This window comes from Haliotis asinina, chromosome 3 (assembly GCF_037392515.1).
Source record: "Haliotis asinina isolate JCU_RB_2024 chromosome 3, JCU_Hal_asi_v2, whole genome shotgun sequence".
Taxonomy (NCBI): Eukaryota; Metazoa; Mollusca; class Gastropoda; order Lepetellida; family Haliotidae; genus Haliotis; species Haliotis asinina.
The window spans coordinates 59,420,689-59,444,456 of NC_090282.1; the positions used below are offsets into that span (position 1 = coordinate 59,420,689).

A 23,768-nucleotide genomic window follows, 5' to 3' on the forward strand; every position below is an offset into this window, starting at 1 on the left:
GATATCAAAATATGCTTAGCGTGACTTTCGACCCCTCGACAAAACACCAATGCTCTCCTGCTCTGTGAGTTAACGAACGTGTCACATATTGAGCCTGTGTGATGACTTGGGGCCAAGGGTGGCGAAGGGGGACGCAGAGGGGACGCCACCATCCTCAGATTGCGTCAAGTCAAGAAAGGATTCGCAAATCAGGTTAGAAATATTAGAATACGCTGAAATATCCCCCTTCTAATTGATACATCTCACAGGAGCAACGTACATCCTCATTTGCATAAGTTGTCAATATCAGTCGATGTGGCACAACCCCTGTCAATTTCTAACGGATAGGGGCCACCGGGGCAGCGCACGGCGGACTGGATGTCGAGGAGCAATAATGGGGGCTTTTCCGAGAATGAGGTTTTGCAAATTAAATTTCACTCTGCCGTAAATTTCTTGTACCTAAAAATATAGGTGGCAGGTCGGATCTCGTTCATTCCACGTGGGTTTAAATCAACCATGCCAGTTATCTAAGGATTGAAAAATTAAAACATTAAATTTGCATATTAATTTCCATTTCATCCCCTTCGAAACAAATGAGAATAGGCGGTGTTGTGTGAGACCGCATCGATTATGGCGCATGAATGTAATATACTTAACAGAGAAGCTGAAAAAAATTGAAAGGTTTTTAATTCAGAAGCATTCATGTAGATGTCAATGTGACGACGTATGAAAGTTTAGACATGTTACATGTCAATTACTTTGCAAATGGCCTGTGCGTTGAAAAAAACACATTTGAATAATTGGAAATTGAAATTCAAGTTATACATGCGAATACTTTTCATCAAAGAATACTTTATGGCGAAAAACCACTATAAAAGAATTTTCATGAGCAGAGTTGCAAAGAATGATACTCATATCGTGTTAATTTCAGACCAACATGACAACGCTTGTAAGTAGCAAGAACCCTGATAATATGTTGCAGGGAGGGATCATCAGTCCTCGCCCGCTGACCGCGGTGGTGATGTTATGCATAGCGTGTCAATTTCAGACACTGGGAGCTCTCACCCTATGACAAAAGAAAAGCAAATGATTAAATGCCGTGTTTCTAATTGATACCTTTTAACCAAAAAGCGCCCATATTACCATATTGTGGCACGCCCGGTCAAAATGTGATGATCTTTTCTTGATAGAATTACCCGAGATTAATGCGCGAAGGCAAAATGATGAAATGCCGTGTTTCTAATTGCGGCTTGCATCGACTCAAAAAATGGCATGGCCAGCATATGAGTTCTAATGACAAAACCTCTGTCTTTGTTCTCTGACCAACCTCTGAGAGGCCAAATCATCACCCATGTTGTTTCTCACCTAAATTTTCATACGTTTTCCGACATATTGTTTGATATTTGCTCTCAAGGTCGCCTCTCTTGACATCGACAAGAAAAATTGTAGTTTGTCCCTCATGTATAGCAATCAGTTCCAAGAGGACGTTTCCGTTTGTGTGAAGAACGTTCATGTCGTTGTAGAGTTTCTCGGATTTATCTTGATGTTTTACCCATCCATTAAACGCTGATGTTATTCCGTCAGACGAATTCAACGACCCCTCCATAAAGCGCCAATATGTACTCGCGTAGTGTCAAAAATTACGATATAGATTTATAGACACAATCGTTTTATCTTTTGTCGTTTAACATGCTGTTTTACCACATGTATTATTTATACTGTGAATGGTTATGATCTGTCATCTGAATACCCAGTTGAAAGAACTCATCATCATTTCTTCTAAGTCTTGTAACTATGAAAACACAGGAAGAAGACCCAAAGCTGCCTAGTTATATTACCATCAGGAAGCTACCGTGATCTTACAGCTGTTCTCAATATATAATTGCCACGTATATACATAGTAACATTCCAGACGTATTTGTTTTCCACAATGCAGTAGTTATCAATGGAGTATTAAAATGAAAACAGTGGCTTGAACACTAGGCCCCATTCCTGGGGGACCACGATGCGATATTGCTGGAAGACAGCTAAAGCGGCGTGACACTAAACTCACGCTTTCACTCACTTGGGGCGGTGGGTTCTCTGGGGTTAAAGCGTTAGCTCATCACGCCCAGGGTTCGATTCCCCACAGGGAGACAATGTGTAAAATCCAGTAGTAGTGTCCTAACTCGTGATATGGCTGGAATATTGCTAAAAGCGGCGTAAAACCATTCTCACTCACTCACTCACACGACGGAGAAACAAATAAAGACCCTGTATAAAGTACTTCACTTTCGACCCTGATTTCCAGCACATCTTGTTTCTTGTCAGCAACCCTAGAACAGTAAAGCATTTGTTTTTGAAGTATATAAGAAAAAGTATGTTACATGTGACCAAGCGTCAAACAGCTGCCAGAATGTCGCCAGAAAAGACATGAGTAGAACGTGAATTACATTTGACGGAATTAGATGGGTTTTTAGTGGACTCGAACTTCATCATCAGCCAAAGTTGGTGTCCAACAGCGCCGGGAATCACCAAGAACCTCTGTACCACCCTGGAGGGTGACATGAAGGAGGAAGGTAAGGTTGATGTAACAAAGATGGAGACACGAGGGCGGAGGTAGCAGTAATTAGGTTGACTTGCTGGGTGAGCAACGATGCGATTAATGATTAACACTTTCCATTTTTATTGCTCGTAAAGTTAACCGTTGAGTGCCTACTGGTGTGGGAACAGCACTCTGTGGTAGGGTGTTTACCCCTGAGAACCCTCCCAGCAAGCTTGACATCTTAAAATGATAATACGTGTTCTTAACACCTCATTGAATTCGTTCACAAGTGGAACATAAGTCATGGAAATGAGTTTCATGAGAAGACTATATTGATGTTTGAAATTCTATTCATAGTGATGTTAGTGATTCTACATTCATGTTGACGCACCTAACAAGTCTATTCGCTGTGATGTTATTGTTACTACCATTCATGTTGATGTTATTGTTACTACTACCCACGTTGTTGCTGTCACTATTCATGTTGATGTTATTGTTACTACTATTCACTACCCATAGGGATGTCATTGTTGCCCCTATTCATGGTGCATCTGTCACTACCCATGTTGATGTTATTGTTACTATTATTCATGGTGCTGCTGTCACTAACCATAGGGATGTTATTGTTACTACTGCTCACGTTGTTGCTGTCACTACCCATAGGGATGTTATTGTTAATACTATTCGTGGTGCAGCTGTCACTATCCATGTTGATGTTATTGTTATTTCTATTCATGGTGCAGCTGTCACTACCTATGTTGGTGTTATTGTTACTACTATTCACGTTGTTGCTGTCACTATCCATCTTGGTGTTATTGTTACTACTGTTCATGGTGCTGCTGTCACTAACCATAGGGATGTTATTGTTATTTCTATTCATGGTGCAGCTGTCACTATCCATGTTGATGTTATTGCTATTTCTATTCATGGTGCAGATGTCACTACCTATGTTGATGTTATTGTTATTTCTATTCATGGTGCAGCTGTCACTACCTATGTTGAAGTTATTGTTACTACTATTCATGGTGCAGCTGTCACTATCCATGTTGATGTTATTGTTATTTCTATTCATGGTGCAGCTGCCACTACCTATGTTGATGTTATTGTTACTACTATTCACGTTGTTGCTGTCACTATCCATCTTGGTGTTATTGTTACTACTGTTCATGGTGCTGCTATCACCAACCATGTTGATGTTATTGTTATTTCTATTCATGGTGCAGCTGTCACTATCCATGTTGATGTTATTGCTATTTCTATTCATGGTGCAGATGTCACTACCTATGTTGATGTTATTGTTATTTCTATTCATGGTGCAGCTGTCACTACCTATGTTGAAGTTATTGTTACTACTATTCATGGTGCAGCTGTCACTATCCATGTTGATGTTATTGTTATTTCTATTCATGGTGCAGCTGCCACTACCTATGTTGATGTTATTGTTATTTCTATTCATGGTGCAGCTGTCACTACCTATGTTGATGTTATTGTTACTATTATTCATGGTGCTGCTGTCACTAACCATGTTGATGTTATTGTTACTACTATTCATGGTGCAGCTGTCACTATCCATGTTGATGTTATTGTTATTTCTATTCATGGTGCAGCTGTCACTACCTATGTTGATGTTATTGTTACTACTATTCACGTTGTTGCTGTCACTATCCATGTTGATGTTATTGTTAATACTGTTCATGGTGCTGCTGTCACCCCCATGTTGATGTTATTGTTATTTCTATTCATGGTGCAGCTGCCACTACCTATGTTGATGTTATTGTTACTACTATTCACGTTGTTGCTGTCACTATCCATCTTGGTGTTATTGTTACTACTGTTCATGGTGCTGCTGTCACTAACCATGTTGATGTTATTGTTATTTCTATTCATGGTGCAGCTGTCACTACCTATGTTGATGTTATTGTTATTTCTATTCATGGTGCAGCTGCCACTACCTATGTTGATGTTATTGTTATTTCTATTCATGGTGCAGCTGTCACTATCCATGTTGATGTTATTGTTATTTCTATTCATGGTGCAGCTGTCACTACCTATGTTGATGTTATTGTTACTATTATTCATGGTGCTGCTGTCACTAACCATAGGGATGTTATTGTTACTACTATTCATGGTGCAGCTGTCACTATCCATGTTGATGTTATTGTTATTTCTATTCATGGTGCAGCTGCCACTACCTATGTTGATGTTATTGTTACTATTATTCATGGTGCATCTGTCACTACCCATGTTGATGTTATTGTTACTATTATTCATGGTGCTGCTGTCACTAACCATAGGGATGTTATTGTTACTACTGCTCACGTTGTTGCTGTCACTAACCATGTTGATGTTATTGTTATTTCTATTCATGGTGCAGCTGTCACTATCCATGTTGATGTTATTGCTATTTCTATTCATGGTGCAGCTGTCACTACCTATGTTGAAGTTATTGTTACTACTATTCATGGTGCAGCTGTCACTATCCATGTTGATGTTATTGTTATTTCTATTCATGGTGCAGCTGCCACTACCTATGTTGATGTTATTGTTACTACTATTCACGTTGTTGCTGTCACTATCCATCTTGGTGTTATTGTTACTACTGTTCATGGTGCTGCTATCACTAACCATGTTGATGTTATTGTTATTTCTATTCATGGTGCAGCTGTCACTATCCATGTTGATGTTATTGCTATTTCTATTCATGGTGCAGATGTCACTACCTATGTTGATGTTATTGTTATTTCTATTCATGGTGCAGCTGTCACTACCTATGTTGAAGTTATTGTTACTACTATTCATGGTGCAGCTGTCACTAACCATGTTGATGTTATTGTTATTTCTATTCATGGTGCAGCTGCCACTACCTATGTTGATGTTATTGTTATTTCTATTCATGGTGCAGCTGTCACTACCTATGTTGATGTTATTGTTACTATTATTCATGGTGCTGCTGTCACTAACCATAGGGATGTTATTGTTACTACTATTCATGGTGCAGCTGTCACTATCCATGTTGATGTTATTGTTATTTCTATTCATGGTGCAGCTGTCACTACCTATGTTGATGTTATTGTTACTACTATTCACGTTGTTGCTGTCACTATCCATGTTGATGTTATTGTTAATACTGTTCATGGTGCTGCTGTCACCCCCATGTTGATGTTATTGTTATTTCTATTCATGGTGCAGCTGCCACTACCTATGTTGATGTTATTGTTACTACTATTCACGTTGTTGCTGTCACTATCCATCTTGGTGTTATTGTTACTACTGTTCATGGTGCAGCTGCCACTACCTATGTTGATGTTATTGTTATTTCTATTCATGGTGCAGCTGTCACTATCCATGTTGATGTTATTGTTATTTCTATTCATGGTGCAGCTGTCACTACCTATGTTGATGTTATTGTTACTATTATTCATGGTGCTGCTGTCACTAACCATAGGGATGTTATTGTTAATACTATTCATGGTGCAGCTGTCACTATCCATGTTGATGTTATTGTTATTTCTATTCATGGTGCAGCTGCCACTACCTATGTTGATGTTATTGTTACTATTATTCATGGTGTTGCTGTCACTAACCATGTTGTGGATGCAGTTACTAATCTTAAAGTTACAACGACTGTCATACAGTGTATATAAATGTTTCTGGTACTAGCTTTAACAACGGTATTGTAACTACTCTTCATATTCACCCTATAGCAAAAACTATTCATCTTGAGGATCTCCATACGAAATGTTCTGTTCAGTCTTGTCATCTTGGTACTGTGGTAACATGGTATGCTGTTACTTCTCTTCATACTGACTGTACTGAAACTACAAGTCATGTTGATGTTACATTTTTCTTAATGGTGGTTCTAATATCACTACTTCTTATGCTGAGGCCGCTACATTACTCATGTTCTTACTACTGTCTGGTTTCCAAGTAGCTATTACTGGTACTGTGACCCATGTTGATGCTACTGTAACCACCACTTTTATTGCTACTGCAGCTACTGTCAACGTTGATGCTACTGTAACCATCACTTTTACTGCTACTGCAGCTACTGTCAACGTTGATGCTACTGTAACCATCACTTTTGCTGCTACTGCAGCTACTGTCAACGTTGATGCTACTGTAACCATCACTTTTACTGCTACTGCAGCTACTGTCAACGTTGATGCTACTGTAACCATCACTTTTGCTGCTACTGCAGCTACTGTCAACGTTGATGCTACTGTAACCACCACTTATGCTGCTACTGGAGCTACTGTCAACGCTGATGCTACTGTAACAACCACTTACGCTGCTACTGCAGCTACTGTCAACGTTGATGCTACTGTAACCACCACTTATGCTGCTACTGCAGCTACTGTCAACGATGATGCTACTGTAACCATCACTTATGCCGCTACTGCAGCTACTGTCAACGCTGATGCTACTGTAACCATCACTTTTGCTGCTACTGCAGCTACTGTCAACGATGATGCTACTGCAAACAATCATTTTTGCTGCTACTGCAGCTACTGTCAACGATGATGCTACTGTAACCATCACTTTTGCTGCTACTGCAGCTACTGTCAACGATGATGCTACTGTAACCATCACTTTTGCTGCTACTGCAGCTACTGTCAACGTTGATGCTACTGTAACCATCACTTATGCTGCTACTGCAGCAACTGTCAACGCTGATGCTACTGTAACCACCACTTATGCTGCTACTGCAGCTACTGTCAACGATGATGCTACTGTAACCACCACTTATGCTGCTACTGCAGCTACTGTCAACGCTGATGCTACTGTAACCACCACTTATGCTGCTACTGCAGCTACTGTCAACGCTGATGCTACTGTAACCACCACTTATGCTGCTACTGCAGCTACTGTCAACGATGATGCTACTGTAACCATCACTTTTGCTGCTACTGCAGCTACTGTCAACGATGATGCTACTGTAACCACCACTTATGCTGCTACTGCAGCTACTGTCGACGTTGATGCTACTGTAACCATCACTTTTGCTGCTACTGCAGCTACTGTCAACGATGATGCTACTGTAACCACCACTTATGCTGCTACTACTGTCAACGTTGATGCTACTGTAACCACCACTTATGCTGCTACTGCAGCTACTGTCAACGATGATGCTACTGTAACCATCACTTTTGCTGCTACTGCAGCTACTGTCAACGCTGATGCTACTGTAACCACCACTTATGCTGCTACTGCAGCTACTGTCAACGTTGATGCTTCTGTAACCATCACTTTTGCTGCTACTGCAGCTACTGTCAACGATGATGCTACTGTAACCACCACTTATGCTGCTACTGCAGCTAATGTCAACGTTGATGCTACTGTAACCACCACTTATGCTGCTACTGCAGCTACTGTCAACGATGATGCTACTGTAACCACCACTTATGCTGCTACTGCAGCTAATGTCAACGTTGATGCTACTGTAACCACCACTTATGCTGCTACTGCAGCATTACAACACCTACTTGCTTACATCACCATATAATAATCACACCTAGTACAACCAGTTTCACTGACCCAACATATACATTCCGGCCGTGTTGAAGGTATGGTTACTGTAAGACAAACTGACCTCATGATGATCCGACAGAGACACATGAGGTCTCGTGTTACAAAGTCAGAATATGAATAACATCGATACGCGTCCATTAAACCACCACAGTTGTAAACGAGACTGGAGAGGGAGTCCAGCATAGCAGGGCCTGGGGGCGGTGGGAGCAGCCAAGTGGTTAAATAGTTCGCTTGTCATGCCGAAGACCTAGGCGCGATTAACGACATGGGTACAATATGTGAAGACCATTCACGAACTCTATCCCCCCACCCCGTAATATAAAAATACTAGAACATTGCTGAAAGCGGCTTAAAACCCAACTCCTTCGCTCACTCACTATCATGACATGGGTAGTCGAAATTGTTGTTAGCATCCTAAATAAAATAAACAAGTCAGATAATGAATACTTTTTGAACCATTTGTATGAAACTGTGTGATCAGTCTTCACTTCAAACATTTCCCAAAGCTATTCATGACTCCTAACATTACTTTTCAATACATAATAACAAATTATGATCGCAAACGCATTAACATATTCTATTAAAACATGGCTTCAGTCGTTTCATTTTCGTCTTTTCTTCTAGCTTCAAATATTAAAAAACAAAATCATTTTGGAAAAACAACAGATCGCTACTAGATCCTTAATGATATTTAACATGGAATTAGTTCATATAACAATGTTGCGTTTGTTCCTTAAATCTGATTTCCAAACCAAAGGATCACCTTTAACACAAGCACACATTAGATCATTGACGAAGTTATTTACAAAGGCACACCTTCGATTCAGTTAAGCCAAGTCGCCAAGACAATGATATGAAATGAAACACCGACAACGTTGCATGGCGTCATTTGTTGCCGGGAGCCTGTTTGCAAAAATAATGTGAAGCGGGGTTGTAGTCATTTACAACTATCAGTCAAGGGAAGATATGTCACAGTGATGGTTCTGACAACAAGGAAAGATGACCGCAATCCATTCCATCACCTTATTACAACGAAATTAAGTATCGATGATTAATGGCACAGATCGGTTACTCAGATGCCAAAGAGAGGACCCTAGATTGCCCTTGGAACATATGTTATCAGCCTTTGGCCCTTATATGCCCTTAATGTTTTAGGTTCTGACAATATCTTCTAAAAAGGGTCTCATACACACTGACATGAAGCACGCATGAAGTTCGTTCTGCTAGCGTTAAGCCTGCCTGACCACGGCATGTGTTTTGAAATCGACTCGTTTTCACACGAAATGAACTAGCGCATATTTCACTTGGCTCATCATTCGCACTATGATTTATGAAACAATATCGTGCTCAGTCGCATAACGCTACAGATATGATGTTCCTTCTGAATAAGTGATAATACCAACTGGCCACACAAGACAGTGCAGTCTTTGAAGATTTATGGACTCTGCGGCGAAGAGGAAATTTAATTTCGCGGGAAGGCTAGAAGAAGATCTTTGTTTTATTACAGCTCGTGTTAACATCGCGCAGTGGTTGTCTAGAACTGCGCTCTTGCAGCCACAAGATCTGCCATTCTCGCTGAGGCACATCCTGCATATAAATTTCACGGAGATGTATTGGTATCATTTTCAAAGAAAGATGGAAAATGAAACTCGCGCGTGATTATTGCGGATCAAAGCGTTCATTTTACTATCTTTCACCTGTTTTCGTAGTCATTACAATGCTCGAAGTAGGCAGGATATAAAATAAGGATTAGCAACGGATCCGAATAATGGCGCGTGGGGTTCTTCAAAAAGTGTGCACCTTACTGGGTGATTGAATGGGTTCTGATAATTGACAGTTTTTTTTCAGTTTGGAGTGACTAGATTGATACTTACAGATGTATTGCTGGGTTGACCGATATATCGTGCCCTACTGGAACTGTGGATCGCATTTACAATGTCAACTATCAACTGATTTAAATACTGCAGATTCTTTGTGGGCGAATTTTCTCCAGAGGCAACTACCGAGGAAGACGCATGACCCGGGAATATGGATGGTGCTGTGTGCGATGCGTCATGATTTTAATTTCGTATGAAATATGATGGACGCAGTTTTCTTATATATTACCCACGGTCTTGCCTAACTGGTTCCGGAACATATTTTTAATAAAACAGACACCCCATCCCATTCCAGACCCCATCCTCATCTCAACTGCTTCAGCCCACTCTCATCCCATACGGAGATGTACACATGGACGGCGTGAATCTTTAACACAGGAATGGCCTCTCATAGCATTTTATTTATGTGACCTTACGCATGATATTACAAGGCCTATGTTTAATCTCCATTTTGACTTGTGATGCAACAAAACAAGGAACCGTTCATGTCAGGGGACTTAAACAAGCATCAGGTGTTAGCAAATACAACAATACCAGGTACAACCAGATACATGCAGTGCTGCCGAGTTCATGAAGCTGCATGCATTATGTTCATATGTTACATTCAGTGTTACCTTGTTACAACCAGAAACACTCAGTGTTACCAGGGTAGAATTAGCTACCACGGTACAACCAGGTAGGCGCGATCTTGTCGGATTTAGGAAGATACATGCAGTATTACCGTGTTTCAACTGGATACATGCATGCACAACACATTCATAAACTCACGGTATTACTACAATAAACCCATAAACACCTGGCATTACTAGAGCACATCCATAAACTCATGCTATTCCTACAGTATATTCATAAACACACGGTATTACTGAAGCACATTCATAGACCCATGGCATTACTGCAGTAAATCCATGAACACACTGTATTACTGGAGCACATTCATAAACTCATGGTATTACTGGAGTACATTCATAAAAACACGGTATTACTGAAGCACATTCATAAACTCATGGTATTACTGGAGCACATTCATAAACTCAAGGTATTACTACAGTAAATCCACAAACGCACGCTATTACTGGAGTACATACATAAACACACGATATGACTGGAGCACATTCATAAATTCACGGTATTACTAGAGCACATTCATAAACTTCCCGTATTACTGGAACTCATTCATAAACGCATGGTATTACTACAGTGAATCCATAAACTCACAATATTACTCGAGCACATACATAAACTCATGATATGACTGGAGTACATTCATAAATTCACTGTATTACTGGAGCACATTAATAAACTCCCGGTATTACTAGAACTCATTCATAAACTCACGGTATTACTACAATAAATCCATAAACGCATTGTATTACTGGAGCACATTCATAAACACACAGTATTACTGCAGTAAATTCATAAACACACGCTAATCTTGATTTCCAGAAACGTAAAATGCATGCTATCTGTGCTACGCAAGAACAACTATTATTCTTCAAAAGGAAGACACAAAATTGTACATGATTCTGTTTTAAACATTTCGCTCAGGTATACTGACAATGGATTAAAATTCTTGCACAGCTGTTTTCAGTATTTGTGTTTAAATCAGATAAAACACGTTTCATTACGATATCCGTGGGTTTTTTTTTCGCAAAACAGCTGCAGCTTACTGCTGAAACTGATGTGACTCTTTCATCTTTTGTCACGTGGTATACATACTGAGATCCGAAGGTGACAGATGACATATGGATGTATGTATGCGAGTGGCTGTGACACTTAGGCAGAGCGTGTCTATCAGTCACACCATCACACCATCCCACAACGTCATAATCTGAACCAACCCGTCGAATTACCAGCTTGAACAAAACCTTCCACATCAGAACTTTGTATTACTGATCGGAAACTAGGAATAATTTAACTCTCATACATAAACATGGACTAAGGAGTCTTACGAAATCTTACCGATGGTTTTAGGGCGTACAAGCAAATCAGGAACAACCAGGTAAGCTGCACAGATATACTTACCTGCATACACTGCACACAGAAATATATGTTGTTGCCAACATCGTTTACAGACATATACAGAAATTCAACCACTCACACACACCCGTTACGTACACTAGGTATGTCATCAAGTCAATGTGTAATTCAAGCACTCACAAACATCTGTCAAATTCAGTCGAGATGTCATCAAGCCAGTGTGTAATTCAACCACTCACATACATCTGTCAAATTCAGTCGAGATGTCATCAAGCCAGTGTGTAATTCAACCACTCACACACATCTGTCAAATTCAGTCGAGATGTCATCTAGTCAGAGTGTAATTCAACCACTCACACACATCCGCCATCTTCACTGGAGATCTTCTCAATCCAGTGTATAATTCACACACATTCGTCATCTGCACAAGAGATGTCCTCAGGCCAGTGTGCATTTCGATCACTTCCCTCACATCTGTCACTTTCACTCGAGATGTAATCAAGCCAACGTGTAATATCAATTACTTGCACCTGAGAAGTCCTCAAACAAGTGGGTAACACAGCCACTGACAGTGTGTAATACAGTCATTCACACACATAAGTCGAGTACACTAGAGAGGTCCTCAGGCCAATGTGTTATATGGCCACTAATACAATACACATCACTCATGTACATTAGAGATATTCTCAAGCCAGTGTGTAATACAGCCACTGATACAATACATCAATCGCCTACACTAGATTTGTCCTTAAGCCGGTGTGTAATACAACCACTGATACAATACATCAGTCGCCTACACTAGATGTGTCCTTAAGCCAGTGTGTAACACGGCCACTGATACAATTCACCAATCATCACACTCACCAACTGCAGTTTTCCAGAGACAATAACCATGCATTCGTTCCACACAGATGAGCCAAAACAACCCTCTATATTCATACACTCCATAACCCATCATCAAAGTGTTGAGTATTTGGGTGAGTATTCGAAGTTCATGTCAACCTCCAACACTTTTCAAGCTCTGTCTCGTTGCATTGTGAAATCTCTTTGGTCCTTATCTCAAATTCAAGAAATTTTATCCATTTGATATTTGAAAAATACTTATGCCTTTGACCATCTGGTTCTTATATATCCTCTGGTACAAGTTCCCCCTTGCCCACATCTGAACATATCCACCGGGAGTCCTGTATCAATATGTGCGCACGTCTCTCCACTTACTACAATATAAACGAGAGTAGATTCTGACACCCTGTGTATAAACAAGCCTTTATTTAATCTACCATTTGGTGAAGAATTTTGAAATGTGTAATATATGCCATACATAACCTTTTAGTACGATTTCTTCACTCAGTAGAAATCTTGGCACAAAGATAAAAAAAAACTACCGAGCCTCCATTGTTGATTGACTCATTGTCGTGGTTTATTTAACATCACGTGACTGACATCTATTCACCTCGAGGTGATGACGTCGTGTTACAAATTTTCTGAGTTTCTTGTAAGTTTCCTCTGCTGTCTGGATGTAAAGGATATGAAGAAAAACAGATCCGTTTTCCAATATTGATGGTCGATCTTGTATTTAAAAAAATAAGTGATAACCTTTACACATGTATTTGTGGCTTCAACCATACATATTGGGCTCCAGCCATGCAAACCCGGATTATAATTTACTCCCGCAGGTGTGAAGACTAGATCTAATAGGTGTTTTTCATTTCACATACATCAGCTCCTAACTTGACGAAATCAGATATGTTAGGTCACCCTTCTTACTGTATTTCACCTTTTTTGTAGTCAAGGTCACACGGGTTTATCAATTCATTACGGAACGTCGACAAGCTATGGAGGAATGAACAACGACTACCCTCAAAGCGGAGGAATAAATCTAATTACGTGACCATAAATGTCTCTCGTACGTTTCCCACAATTCAGAAGACACTTCAGGAAAATAAATAAAAAAATATTACGATTATCAAGCGATCAGCAGAGATGACCTCCATTATGCAGCGTCATTATACTTAGGCCAGGGGTATCGTACATATTTCATACTATATCATAGGCAATAATCCCCCTGCTAGGACTAATGAGAAATAAGTCAAGCGAAGAAATATCTAGCCATGAGTCTCTGGATCCTTAAAAACTTACGCACAAAAACCTGTCGCGCCAGTAATTTCCTAGGGAAGCAACTAAGTTTATGGTAATATATTTCACACAAAACCAACTAGGGTTGCGAACGTGAGGAGCTTGCAGAATACACAACGTAATTATTAACAACAAATAAGTAATCCCCACCTGAAGTTAGTCACATGGGTATCACACAGGCATGTTGAATTAGGATTTATGAGTTAGGGCGCCCTTTCAAAGCCAGTCTCGGTCTGGTGAGTAATCTGCGACAGGGGTGTCTATTAGGTCCTTATCATTTCATATTTTTCACCACAAGTTGCATTATGTCATTTTGGATGTCATTATATGAACACAGTTTGTCATTTTAACGCAACAGGAAAGCTTTGTATTTTTTCTTTTTGAAAAACACCAAAGATATGAAACGATCTAACCAGAGAATATACCACGTTTCGAATTTCTCACAACCTTAAGATTTTGTTCTTCGCTATAACATCTGTAATATCGACAGTTTTATATGCGTCAAAACCTGTAGGGTGTGTCACATATCAATTTCCTTGGCAGCATTTCCTTATGAACATGCCGAAAACTGGCGTATATTGTTCACATACCACAGCCTGCGAAAAGTTTCGCAAAACGCCTGTTTGTAAAATGTAGCATCAAAAACATTAAATTGAAACGTATGTCTTCGAAATATAGTCTGATTTGTTTATTATATCCACATACCGTGCTATCTCATATGAATACCCTTCAAAACACTTTCTCACGATGAAATCTCTTTATATAATGTGATAACAAGTATCAAATGGTTTGACCACATTTATCCTCAGAGTCTGATGACACTGAAACGCACACCAAATAGAACTTTATTTCCATTTTGTTCTCACTGAGTGACCCTAATGTATGCTGTCTAAAGCCCTTTAAAGTAATCACGGAAAGATCTACTTATTGTTTTAAGTGAACCGAGAGTAGTGTTTCATTTTGCATCAACAAAGTCGGATAACAATACACCTCTTAAGGCCATCCCTCCGGATCAACCAAAATACATTCAGTCAGAGATTTACCTTGGTTTTGTTCTCAGCCATGGTACAATCAACTCTTAAGGCTACAAAACCATGCAGGAACAAAGCCTTATAGAAATCCTTTGTAGAGACAATGTCAAAAAGAACAAAAATAGTGAAGATATCTCGATCGTGGAAAAGCACTCGCAATGCTTAAGATTTCCTATTGTTGTCGATATATGTCGGTGCTAGCATGACATGGCTGTCGGATACGAATCTGCGTTCTTTGAGCATCCTTTCACTCACAAGCAATTTCATTCACCTACCATCATCCACAACAAGTGATTTACAATACCCGAATCAATAGCCGGCCAACAAACATGGCTAAAGAACAATACGGATGAAGTGGGAAGACGATGGAAGAATTGAAAAGGTATTTTCATTGTCTCCGTGATGCAAGGCAAATCTATGGCGTAATATTGACAACCGACAAGTGCTTCCTACAAGCGATGCCCATGAAATGGCATCGATGGGAGGTGAAGTGCTTGATATACTCGCTACAAGACAGTAGTCGCTTCATCTCCTTCAGAATATAATAGATGATTTGAAGCACACAACCTTGGGCCACTGGGTCTTGAGAGGGACATCCCACTTGAGCAGGTAAAAGGTAGTACTAACTGACAACTGACAGAGAAGGCGTTTGATCCACCACAAGGCTAAATCAATGTTAACCTGTGAGCCATCCAGCACCATTGATCTTTGAGTGCCAAGCAGAAGCTGTCCATACCTGGCGGACATGACTGTCATGTTTGTGCGTGCGTGCGTGCGCGTGCAAGAGAGAGAGAGAGAGAGAAAGTTATATGTTCAAGAATATGTGTTAGTGTTAGCGTGTTAGTGTGTGTTAGTGTGTGTGTGTGTGTGCGCGCGCGTGCGTGTGGATGTTAGAGAGAGAGAGAGGCGCAAATAGGTCTTTGTTTAAGACAGGTTACCATATTACTGTGGACCGCAGAGCAGTTTTGCGATGCATTGTGATGTAATCACTTAAACTATACATTGTAAATTATGCTGAACGGTCCAAAGAGTCTTTTAAGAACTGAGTCACTGAGAATTTTAAATTTTAAATTAAGTCATGGAAAAAAAATCTCATGAATGTGAGTGCGTCTTTAACAGTTCACACGTTAACAGAGAAAGACAAATTTTGCATATTTTAACTGCTTCTTTTGTGTGTATAATTACTTGTTTCAAAATGGGAATTGACAATTACAAAAAACGCTTATCTTCAAAATAAGAAAGACTTTGTGACGTTGATAAAACTTCGGAAGTCTGAGGTAAAGAAACACCTAATGTCCAGTGTAGGTTTCTGGAATATGTGTTGTAGGTCAATCTATGGTGTAATTCGATGGTTTCTTTTGCAATGCCCCATTGGCATCAATTCAGAAAAGATGTTGCAGAAAATTAAAAAAAAAACTTGTTTTTAAACAGAATGCATGAGAGCCTTTAGCAGGAAACGTTTTATTCAATTTTAAACTTCCTCTCATGTGAGTCCCTCAAGAAATATTGTTGTAGAAAAAAGGGAAAAGTGTGAATTTCAAGTAGTTCACTTGCATAACACATGATCTAATATTACTGACATGTCTCAAACTCCTCAGCTCCGAATTTCTTATTGAATTGATTCTGCTTGTGGTGAGCGAGGAAAAAACATTCGCTCGATAAAGACAACCTTCAATTGAATTAGATACCCCTTCACAAATTTGCAGAGAAACCAGAAGATCGACAACCTCTGACCTCACCGCGCAAGGATACCAACTGTCGTGGCACTCGAGAACCACGTGTGTCACGTGCCAGTGAGAATCACGACCTCCCTTTTGTGATTATAATATAGAGGAACATGCGACGGCTGTTAGTGAAGCGCCACCCCTGTTTGCTACACTTTCCACCTCAAATAATGTAATTAGCGATCCGAAAAATGTTCAATATCAGAAGCCCACGGAAGCACAACGATGTTTTCGGTACTTTTGCTTCGACATCAAGCGTCAGAACCTCTTTTGACAGAATTAATCAACGACACTCGCACTGAATTTCATTCATCGCAAAGTATAAATCGTTTTAGCGCAGACTTAATTTAGTTTATCTGCTACTGCACGCTGAACTGAAGGTTTATGGATCAGAAAAGCCGAGCGTGTACATCTCCGTAATTTAGAGATTTTAGAATTTTATCCAGCTCAGCAAGATGGACGGCCGGCGCTTCGCCAAAGACAGGTTGTGTTTTAAAAACTGATGATAGTCATGTTAAACGCTGGATAGAAACATCATTGATAACATGATCGATGTATTGTTGAACTCATTAAGATAGAGTTTTTACCGTGTTGAGCGTATCTATTTTGCAAAACGCTCACTAGGCCAAGGGCCACCTCTCACAAAGCTATCGTAGCTATGACTGTCGTAAGTCTGTGTTACAGTATAGGAGTTACCACAGTCGTAGCAATAACTTTGTGAAACGGGGCTGTGGGACAAGATTTTGGAAGCTCTCTTAGAGCTGAGACAGCCGTAAGTGCCATACGTTAACACTAACTTACGACTGTCTTAGCGCTAAGGCAGCTTCGGAGATCTAGACTCTGGTCTTTCCATTATCAACTCAAAGGAAGAACCTAACAAGGTTTCCACTTACGTGAAAATGACGCTCTAGAGGTCTGTTTGTTGTTTAACGTCTAACTCGTAATCCAGCTAGAACTGGTCTTGACTAACTGACACTTGCGGTAAGAGGCGACTAACGGGATCGGATGGTCAGGCTCCCTGACTTGGTTGACACATGTCATCGTGTCCCATTTATGTTGCACGATGCTCATGATGGTGATCACTGGATTGTCTGGTCAAGATTCGATTACTTATAGACCGCCGCCATATAGCTTGAGTGCGGTGTTAAACAACAAACAAACACGCATAAGGTTATGTGTCAGATTAGAACCCAGAAACGCAATCGACCTCAGCATCGATAGATTCGCTAATCGGGCGAAGGCGTAGCCTAGTGGTTAAAGCGTTCGCTCGTCACGCGGAACACAGGGTTCGATTCTCCACATGAGCACAATGTGTGAAGCCCATTTCTGGTGTCCCCTGCCGTAGAGATTGTAACTTTGCTTTAAGGCGGCGTAAAAATAAACACTCATTTACAAGGTGTACAACTATACAACAACCGGGTCAACAACAACAGAGGCTCGTGCGATAAGTCAACTGCATCAACGGCCAACGTTATTGACTCGGAAACTCCCCGGAGTTGACTAAACGAACGAATGTTTGCGACAACACATGTGCAGGGACCAGTCCTTTGTAGTAGACCATCTGACGACACGTAGAACTTATATCATTGAACAGTCCTGAGAAAAAAGACATAGACAACATGCCACGTTAAACGACCGCTGGGTTCATCGATATATACATTGTCAGTCTAACCTCAACGCGATATAATTAACAGGGCAACCTGGGTTAGAATTCAATCGAAGTTCTTTTGTGTCTCTGTATTGTACTGTACAACCTTTTACCCAGTCTATATGGTATTACTGTACATTTCAGTTGTACTCTCTTGTTGAGTTCTTCCTGGTTACGTCGCCACACCAATGATGGTAACGACAGGGAACCTCGGCACGCTTTTGGCAGCGCAGGATATATCTTAAGATATGACTTTATTACCTTTTCTTGACATGCATGAGTATGTCTCCCTCCCAGAGGATGTAAAGGTATGGACATTTACAAGATCCATCTGCTGTCTCCAACAGCGTACATGTGATAGTGTTTGATAGCGCCCCCTTTACTACAACACTCCATTGGTGAAACGGACCCATATAGCTGTATAGATAGCCTTCTGCCAGAATGCTGCAGTATATTGAACCATATCTAAGTACTTAAACGCAAGCAGACTTAACCATATTAAGTAAGCATCCGCTTAAACTTCGCCGTAGGGCTAAATCGTAGGGTGTATTATGATTGCGTTATGTTACATCACAAATAGTGAATATTTAGATACAGTGTTACTGAGCTGATCTGGGCGACTGAGATGAGAATTCTGATTATTTCATATCAAAGATATTTGATTACTGATTTAACTCCCGCATGAGACAGCTGCTCAAGATGTAACGAGAAACGCCAATTCCCAGCTCGATACCATGGACTCTGTAGAAGCCATCTCTGAATTCGTGATCAAAACGTATCGATATTTAAATAATCTTTCGGGAATGGAGGGGAATGAATAAACTGTCTCGAAGCGTTGTCGTTTTGGTGTTGCCTCTATTGAATGCCTGTCAGTGCTGTTCGCAACTGACAACGCTATCCGCAATCATGAGAATCAGGAAAATATTATCAGTTGTAACCTTCGTATAACTTCGTTTGTGACGCTGACCAGAACTGTGTAGATAAGTATAACATGCGCACGCACGCACGCACACTTTATATCCTTGTCATTATCAATGTTTTCTTCTGGTATAAACGGTGGTCCAGTCGTCGTGAGTCTCATAATTTGCAGTGTTGCGTTGCGTCCCTTGAATCCAATGACCGGAGGTTCGGATGCCGCTTCGGCCTGAATTCTGTTTCTAGGTTTGTAAGCACCAATGCCGTGCTCTTACTTTTCACCATAGAGAGGAGCATGTGAGATGTGCTTCAGTTCTCAGTAAGCAGTGTGCTTAATTGAATAGTGACGTAACACCAATCATACATACACACACTAAAAGTGGTTGTAGTTCACATGGCTGACCTATTTAAAAAAAATAAAATAATAAGTACATGTGTTTCGGCGAACGATAACAACTGGAAATACAGAAATGTGTCATATTAATGTGAGAGTTTAGTGATCAACAGCATGGGCCTAAGAAATGTATCAATTATACTGAAACAGAATAAACGTTTATTATAGAAATCCAAAGTAATAACACCGTATGTTCCACCTCTATCGGTGTGACCCTCACGTCTTTAAAATGTCACACGCGTACGCTCGTGTACGCAGGAACTGTTTTCTCTTGCAAACCTTGGAAAAACATATCGAAAATCTCTCCAGAAAGTCTGCAGCAGACTCCTAAAAAACACAAGTTATACACATATCCGCATTTTTATACTCTCTGGAGAAACACTCCCTGGCAGAAGCAAACGGTATGGTCACACATAGTCAAACTCAGTTTCGAGACAACTTTCTACCAACATACGTCATACGTTGCCTACAATATGCCTAGCTATACAGGCGAGGGGATTAGAAAAACTAGCCTAAGAATTTTGCTTTTGTGAAAGTTAAACGTCTAAAACGTGTCATGAATACCTAAATACTAAACACAAAACCCTCTTTAACCTTTCCGCACGGACATGAATTTTAAATAGTTCAAAACTAAAAGTATTACCCACCTATCTTTGTTCCCACGGATGTGAAAAACGAATAATGTTCTAAGCGTTTGCAAAATGATGAATCAGTTGCAAACTCTGTGGCTCTGAGCCCGACTTTTAAAAAACCGGAAAGTCAAAACTACTCGATCACCGGAACAAGTCCCAGGCAGTGTATGTTTATACAGTAAAATCATCACTAGGATTGCCTTGAAATGCTCCACAAGTTTGACACCAAGAATACTCAAACCGCGCTTCCTCAGTGATCCAATGGGAAAACGGCCAGGAAGCATTCTGCCAAACACCAGGTACTGCAGTGGGGCATAAAAATGCTTTCGCCAGAGGGCGCTGAGAGCACGCGAGAGATCGCGTGACCTTATGACGTGTGATGGCTTGCGGGATCTCGGTGCCATGTGTTACATAATCGCGAGAACTTGGGGTACGAGCTCATGGAACGATGCCAAAAACTGGCGCCATTGGCCTCTGACGATACACGTTTGGGTTTTTTTTCTTCTAGTATGCAGAGCCACAAGAACTATATTTGGTGGGCGTTGACTGATTCTCGGTGAATGAATATTAAACTTGGTGTGAATTACTACATCTTCTGCTCATCTTCCTCCGCCAGTGGGCATATAGCTCGGGCTTGTGTTTATGTCTGAGAACATACAGGAAACGGTTGGTGTGAGGGGTAAATAACAGCAGGGGGGCCAAGTCTGGGAACCGCTCAAGTCACAGCCTTGTTGTGCGCCGCGCGTTCACAACCCGAACATGCTCCATGTTATGCATTAGAAAGTTTGACACTAATAGACCCTAATCATAGTTTATTTGGCATGTTTAAAAATGGCACGTTCGGGAAGTTTAACAAGTAAAGCAGAAAATCATTGTCTAATTTGAACGTACTCTTGTTTTTGTCGTCATTAAAATATAATATGATGCATTGTTGAATGAATAGGGTTGCTAAACTGTGCCAGTCTTCCCATGTCGTTCCACGGCTCCTGTTGTAGAGAATCCAAATCATTGTAAACCCACTTTGATCTAAAACTGATACAGATTCCATTTTGGGGATTTAAATGAATGTAAATCATATTTAACGTAAAGTTCATAGAGTTTCCTGTTGGAGTGAATGTCAATTAACAAAACGCATCCTTGATCTAAAGATAGATACAGTTTCTCATTTCCTATTGGAAGGTATAAAATTTCCGTAGAGCATGTTTGATTTTAAATGATACATATTCCAGATGTGACGAGTGACGAAGCACGATTACCAACCTTTCTTTAAACTATATGAAACTGAAACGTATGCCCATATTTGGTAGGACCTTATATGGAACAAACAAAATATTTGTTAGGATGTGTTTCTTGAGAGTATGGTACATTAGAGGTTTTTTAATCTAGAGTTCTAGAGTGTAAAGCTTCCATTGAACGACGTTTTTAATCGCCGTTTCAGTTTGAAGTGTGGGTGGGGTGTATATGAAGGGTGTGTGCAAAATTTGGCAAGAATTAACAATAAGACTGTTGATTTTAACAAACCGATGTGGAGTGAATGCCCACTATGACGCCGACTGCATATTCCTTAAATATAACTTCCATAAGTACAACCAGTTGTCCCAAACATGGATTCGAACCCGTTGCCAGCAAGCTAAAGGGCCGCAGCACTACAAATCAAGCCACCATCAAGGCTTTCAACCCCCTCGTGCCCCTTGGCAGAAATGGTGTGATAACGAGTTATTCATAATTCTTAGGTGTGTTTCATAGAATTCATGCTGAGCCACTCCTTTACTAGGTGATGTACGTGATGAAGAAAAGTGCATCATCTGCACGTGTGTGTTGGCAGTGTGTTGTCTATTTCAAAGGTTCATTTCGGAATTACTGAGCATGCCGATATAGTAAATATGGATCTCTGTGAGCGGAGATGTCACCGTTGAAGAATGCTCGTTGAAACGATGCCAAATCTTGTGTCACGAGGACTAGAACTTTAAAGGTTTATTGTAATCTTACATATAATGCAGTGTTAAGTAACTAAAGCTCCGGTGGCTTAATGTGCTGTAACGTAGTTGTCAGAATTCGACTGTTGTCGTTTCGAATCTTGGACATAAAGCGTTTTGTTGAAAAGATTTCCAAAAAGGCTGTCTCGCAACTGCGGAATTTCTTTGGATATCCATCCCGTCTCAATTATGCAGATTTTCAATTTCACTTTTACATTCCTTGAAAACATATTTACATTTTTTGTCGTTAGAGGTTAGAATTAATTATACGTTTAACAAGATTTTATGCAATTACGATATTACTGCTGTTTTAAAAGTTTGTATTTCATATCACATCTCATGATATTCCTGCTATTGTCTTCAGTACTTACAGCGAGGGCTCAACTCTCGCGTCTGAAGTTCCACGAAAAACTAAATAAGGAATTCGAAAAAAATATCATCTAACACTCACAACAAATTTCAAAAATTTAAAATGACTTCTCAAAATTATGTTCATGTTTATTTCACTAGAGTGCAAAGGACCTATATCAATTACTAAGTGGAGCTTGTACATTACACCAATCTGTGCTCCCTCCCATGTTAACCGTGGCCAACTGGGAGACCTTTTACATGTATATTTCGACCAAGTGGCAATCTCCAATCTGCTGTGCAGCTCAAGTCTTCTCGCCTCTGCTCTCCACAGGGATTTCACCAACACGTTTGCACAAGTTTAATTTTTGGAAGTCGACAATTGTTTGATCAGAATAGTTGGAGTATGGAGATCAATCATAAGAGGAATACAGATATAATGTGTTGACTGTGTCGTGCAATTCCGAACCAAAATTAGTTTTACACGTTCTTTATGAAATATTTGATAAGGGGAGTAACCCCGATATTACCATGCTCAACTGTATCGCTCGGACCATGGAAATTGAACGGAGGTACAAAAAAAGCCCAGAAATATGATTTTTTTTCTGGACTTTGACAACTCATGGTAATCAATATTTTATGTCGGAATCGCCACGGAACCAAACAGTAAATTTAATTTCAGTTTTCGCCTCTTGACTTCTTGCCTGCCAAAAATGGCTTCCGTTCTAAACCACATGGTGTGGCACTGACAGAGGGGTTCGGTGCTTGTCAAAGAGTGGATTTGATTTCAGTCAGATTTCGTGTTATCTGTCATTGTTCTGTCCCCATCGAAGATAGCATGGTATTGTTTCATGTCAATGACAAAGAAAGTAATCTCAAAAGACCTTGCTATATCGGACAATCAGTTACTAGAAATTGCTTTCCGGGTAGGCTGATTTGGGTGCAAAAAGTGGAAAAAGGGAAAATTCACATTGTGTGGAAACCTCACAATGACCGTTGAGTGAGTGAGTTTAGTTTTACTCCACACTCAGCAATATTCCAGCTATATGCTGGTGGTCTTTAAATAATCGAGTAT

The 23,768-nt window shown here is 40.2% G+C and overlaps 3 protein-coding genes across 3 annotated transcripts; 1 reads left to right on the forward strand and 2 right to left on the reverse strand.

The window, feature by feature from the left end:
- Window positions 1–3,005: 3,005 nt before the first annotated feature.
- On the reverse strand, window positions 3,006–4,172 carry LOC137278934 (putative uncharacterized protein DDB_G0286901). The gene has a single exon (XM_067811433.1). The coding sequence runs from the start codon at window positions 4,170–4,172 to the stop codon at window positions 3,006–3,008; it is 1,167 nt and encodes a 388-aa protein (XP_067667534.1).
- Window positions 4,173–4,195: 23 nt separating this feature from the next.
- On the reverse strand, window positions 4,196–5,611 carry LOC137278935 (probable serine/threonine-protein kinase clkA). Its single transcript, XM_067811434.1, has one exon. The coding sequence runs from the start codon at window positions 5,609–5,611 to the stop codon at window positions 4,196–4,198; it is 1,416 nt and encodes a 471-aa protein (XP_067667535.1).
- Window positions 5,612–6,968: 1,357 nt separating this feature from the next.
- Window positions 6,969–8,006, forward strand: LOC137278936 (ice-structuring glycoprotein-like). Its single transcript, XM_067811436.1, has one exon. It carries the CDS (start codon window positions 6,969–6,971, stop codon window positions 8,004–8,006), a length of 1,038 nt encoding a protein of 345 aa, XP_067667537.1.
- The last annotated feature ends 15,762 nt before the right edge of the window (window positions 8,007–23,768 follow it).

Excerpts from the sequence above, each read along its gene's own strand:
- LOC137278934 (XM_067811433.1), bottom strand. The coding sequence starts at position 4,172 with ATGGATAGTGACAGCAACAACGTGAATAGTAGTAACAATAACATCAAC.
- LOC137278935 (XM_067811434.1), bottom strand. The coding sequence starts at position 5,611 with ATGGATAGTGACAGCAACAACGTGAATAGTAGTAACAATAACATCAAC.
- LOC137278936 (XM_067811436.1), top strand. The coding sequence starts at position 6,969 with ATGATGCTACTGCAAACAATCATTTTTGCTGCTACTGCAGCTACTGTC.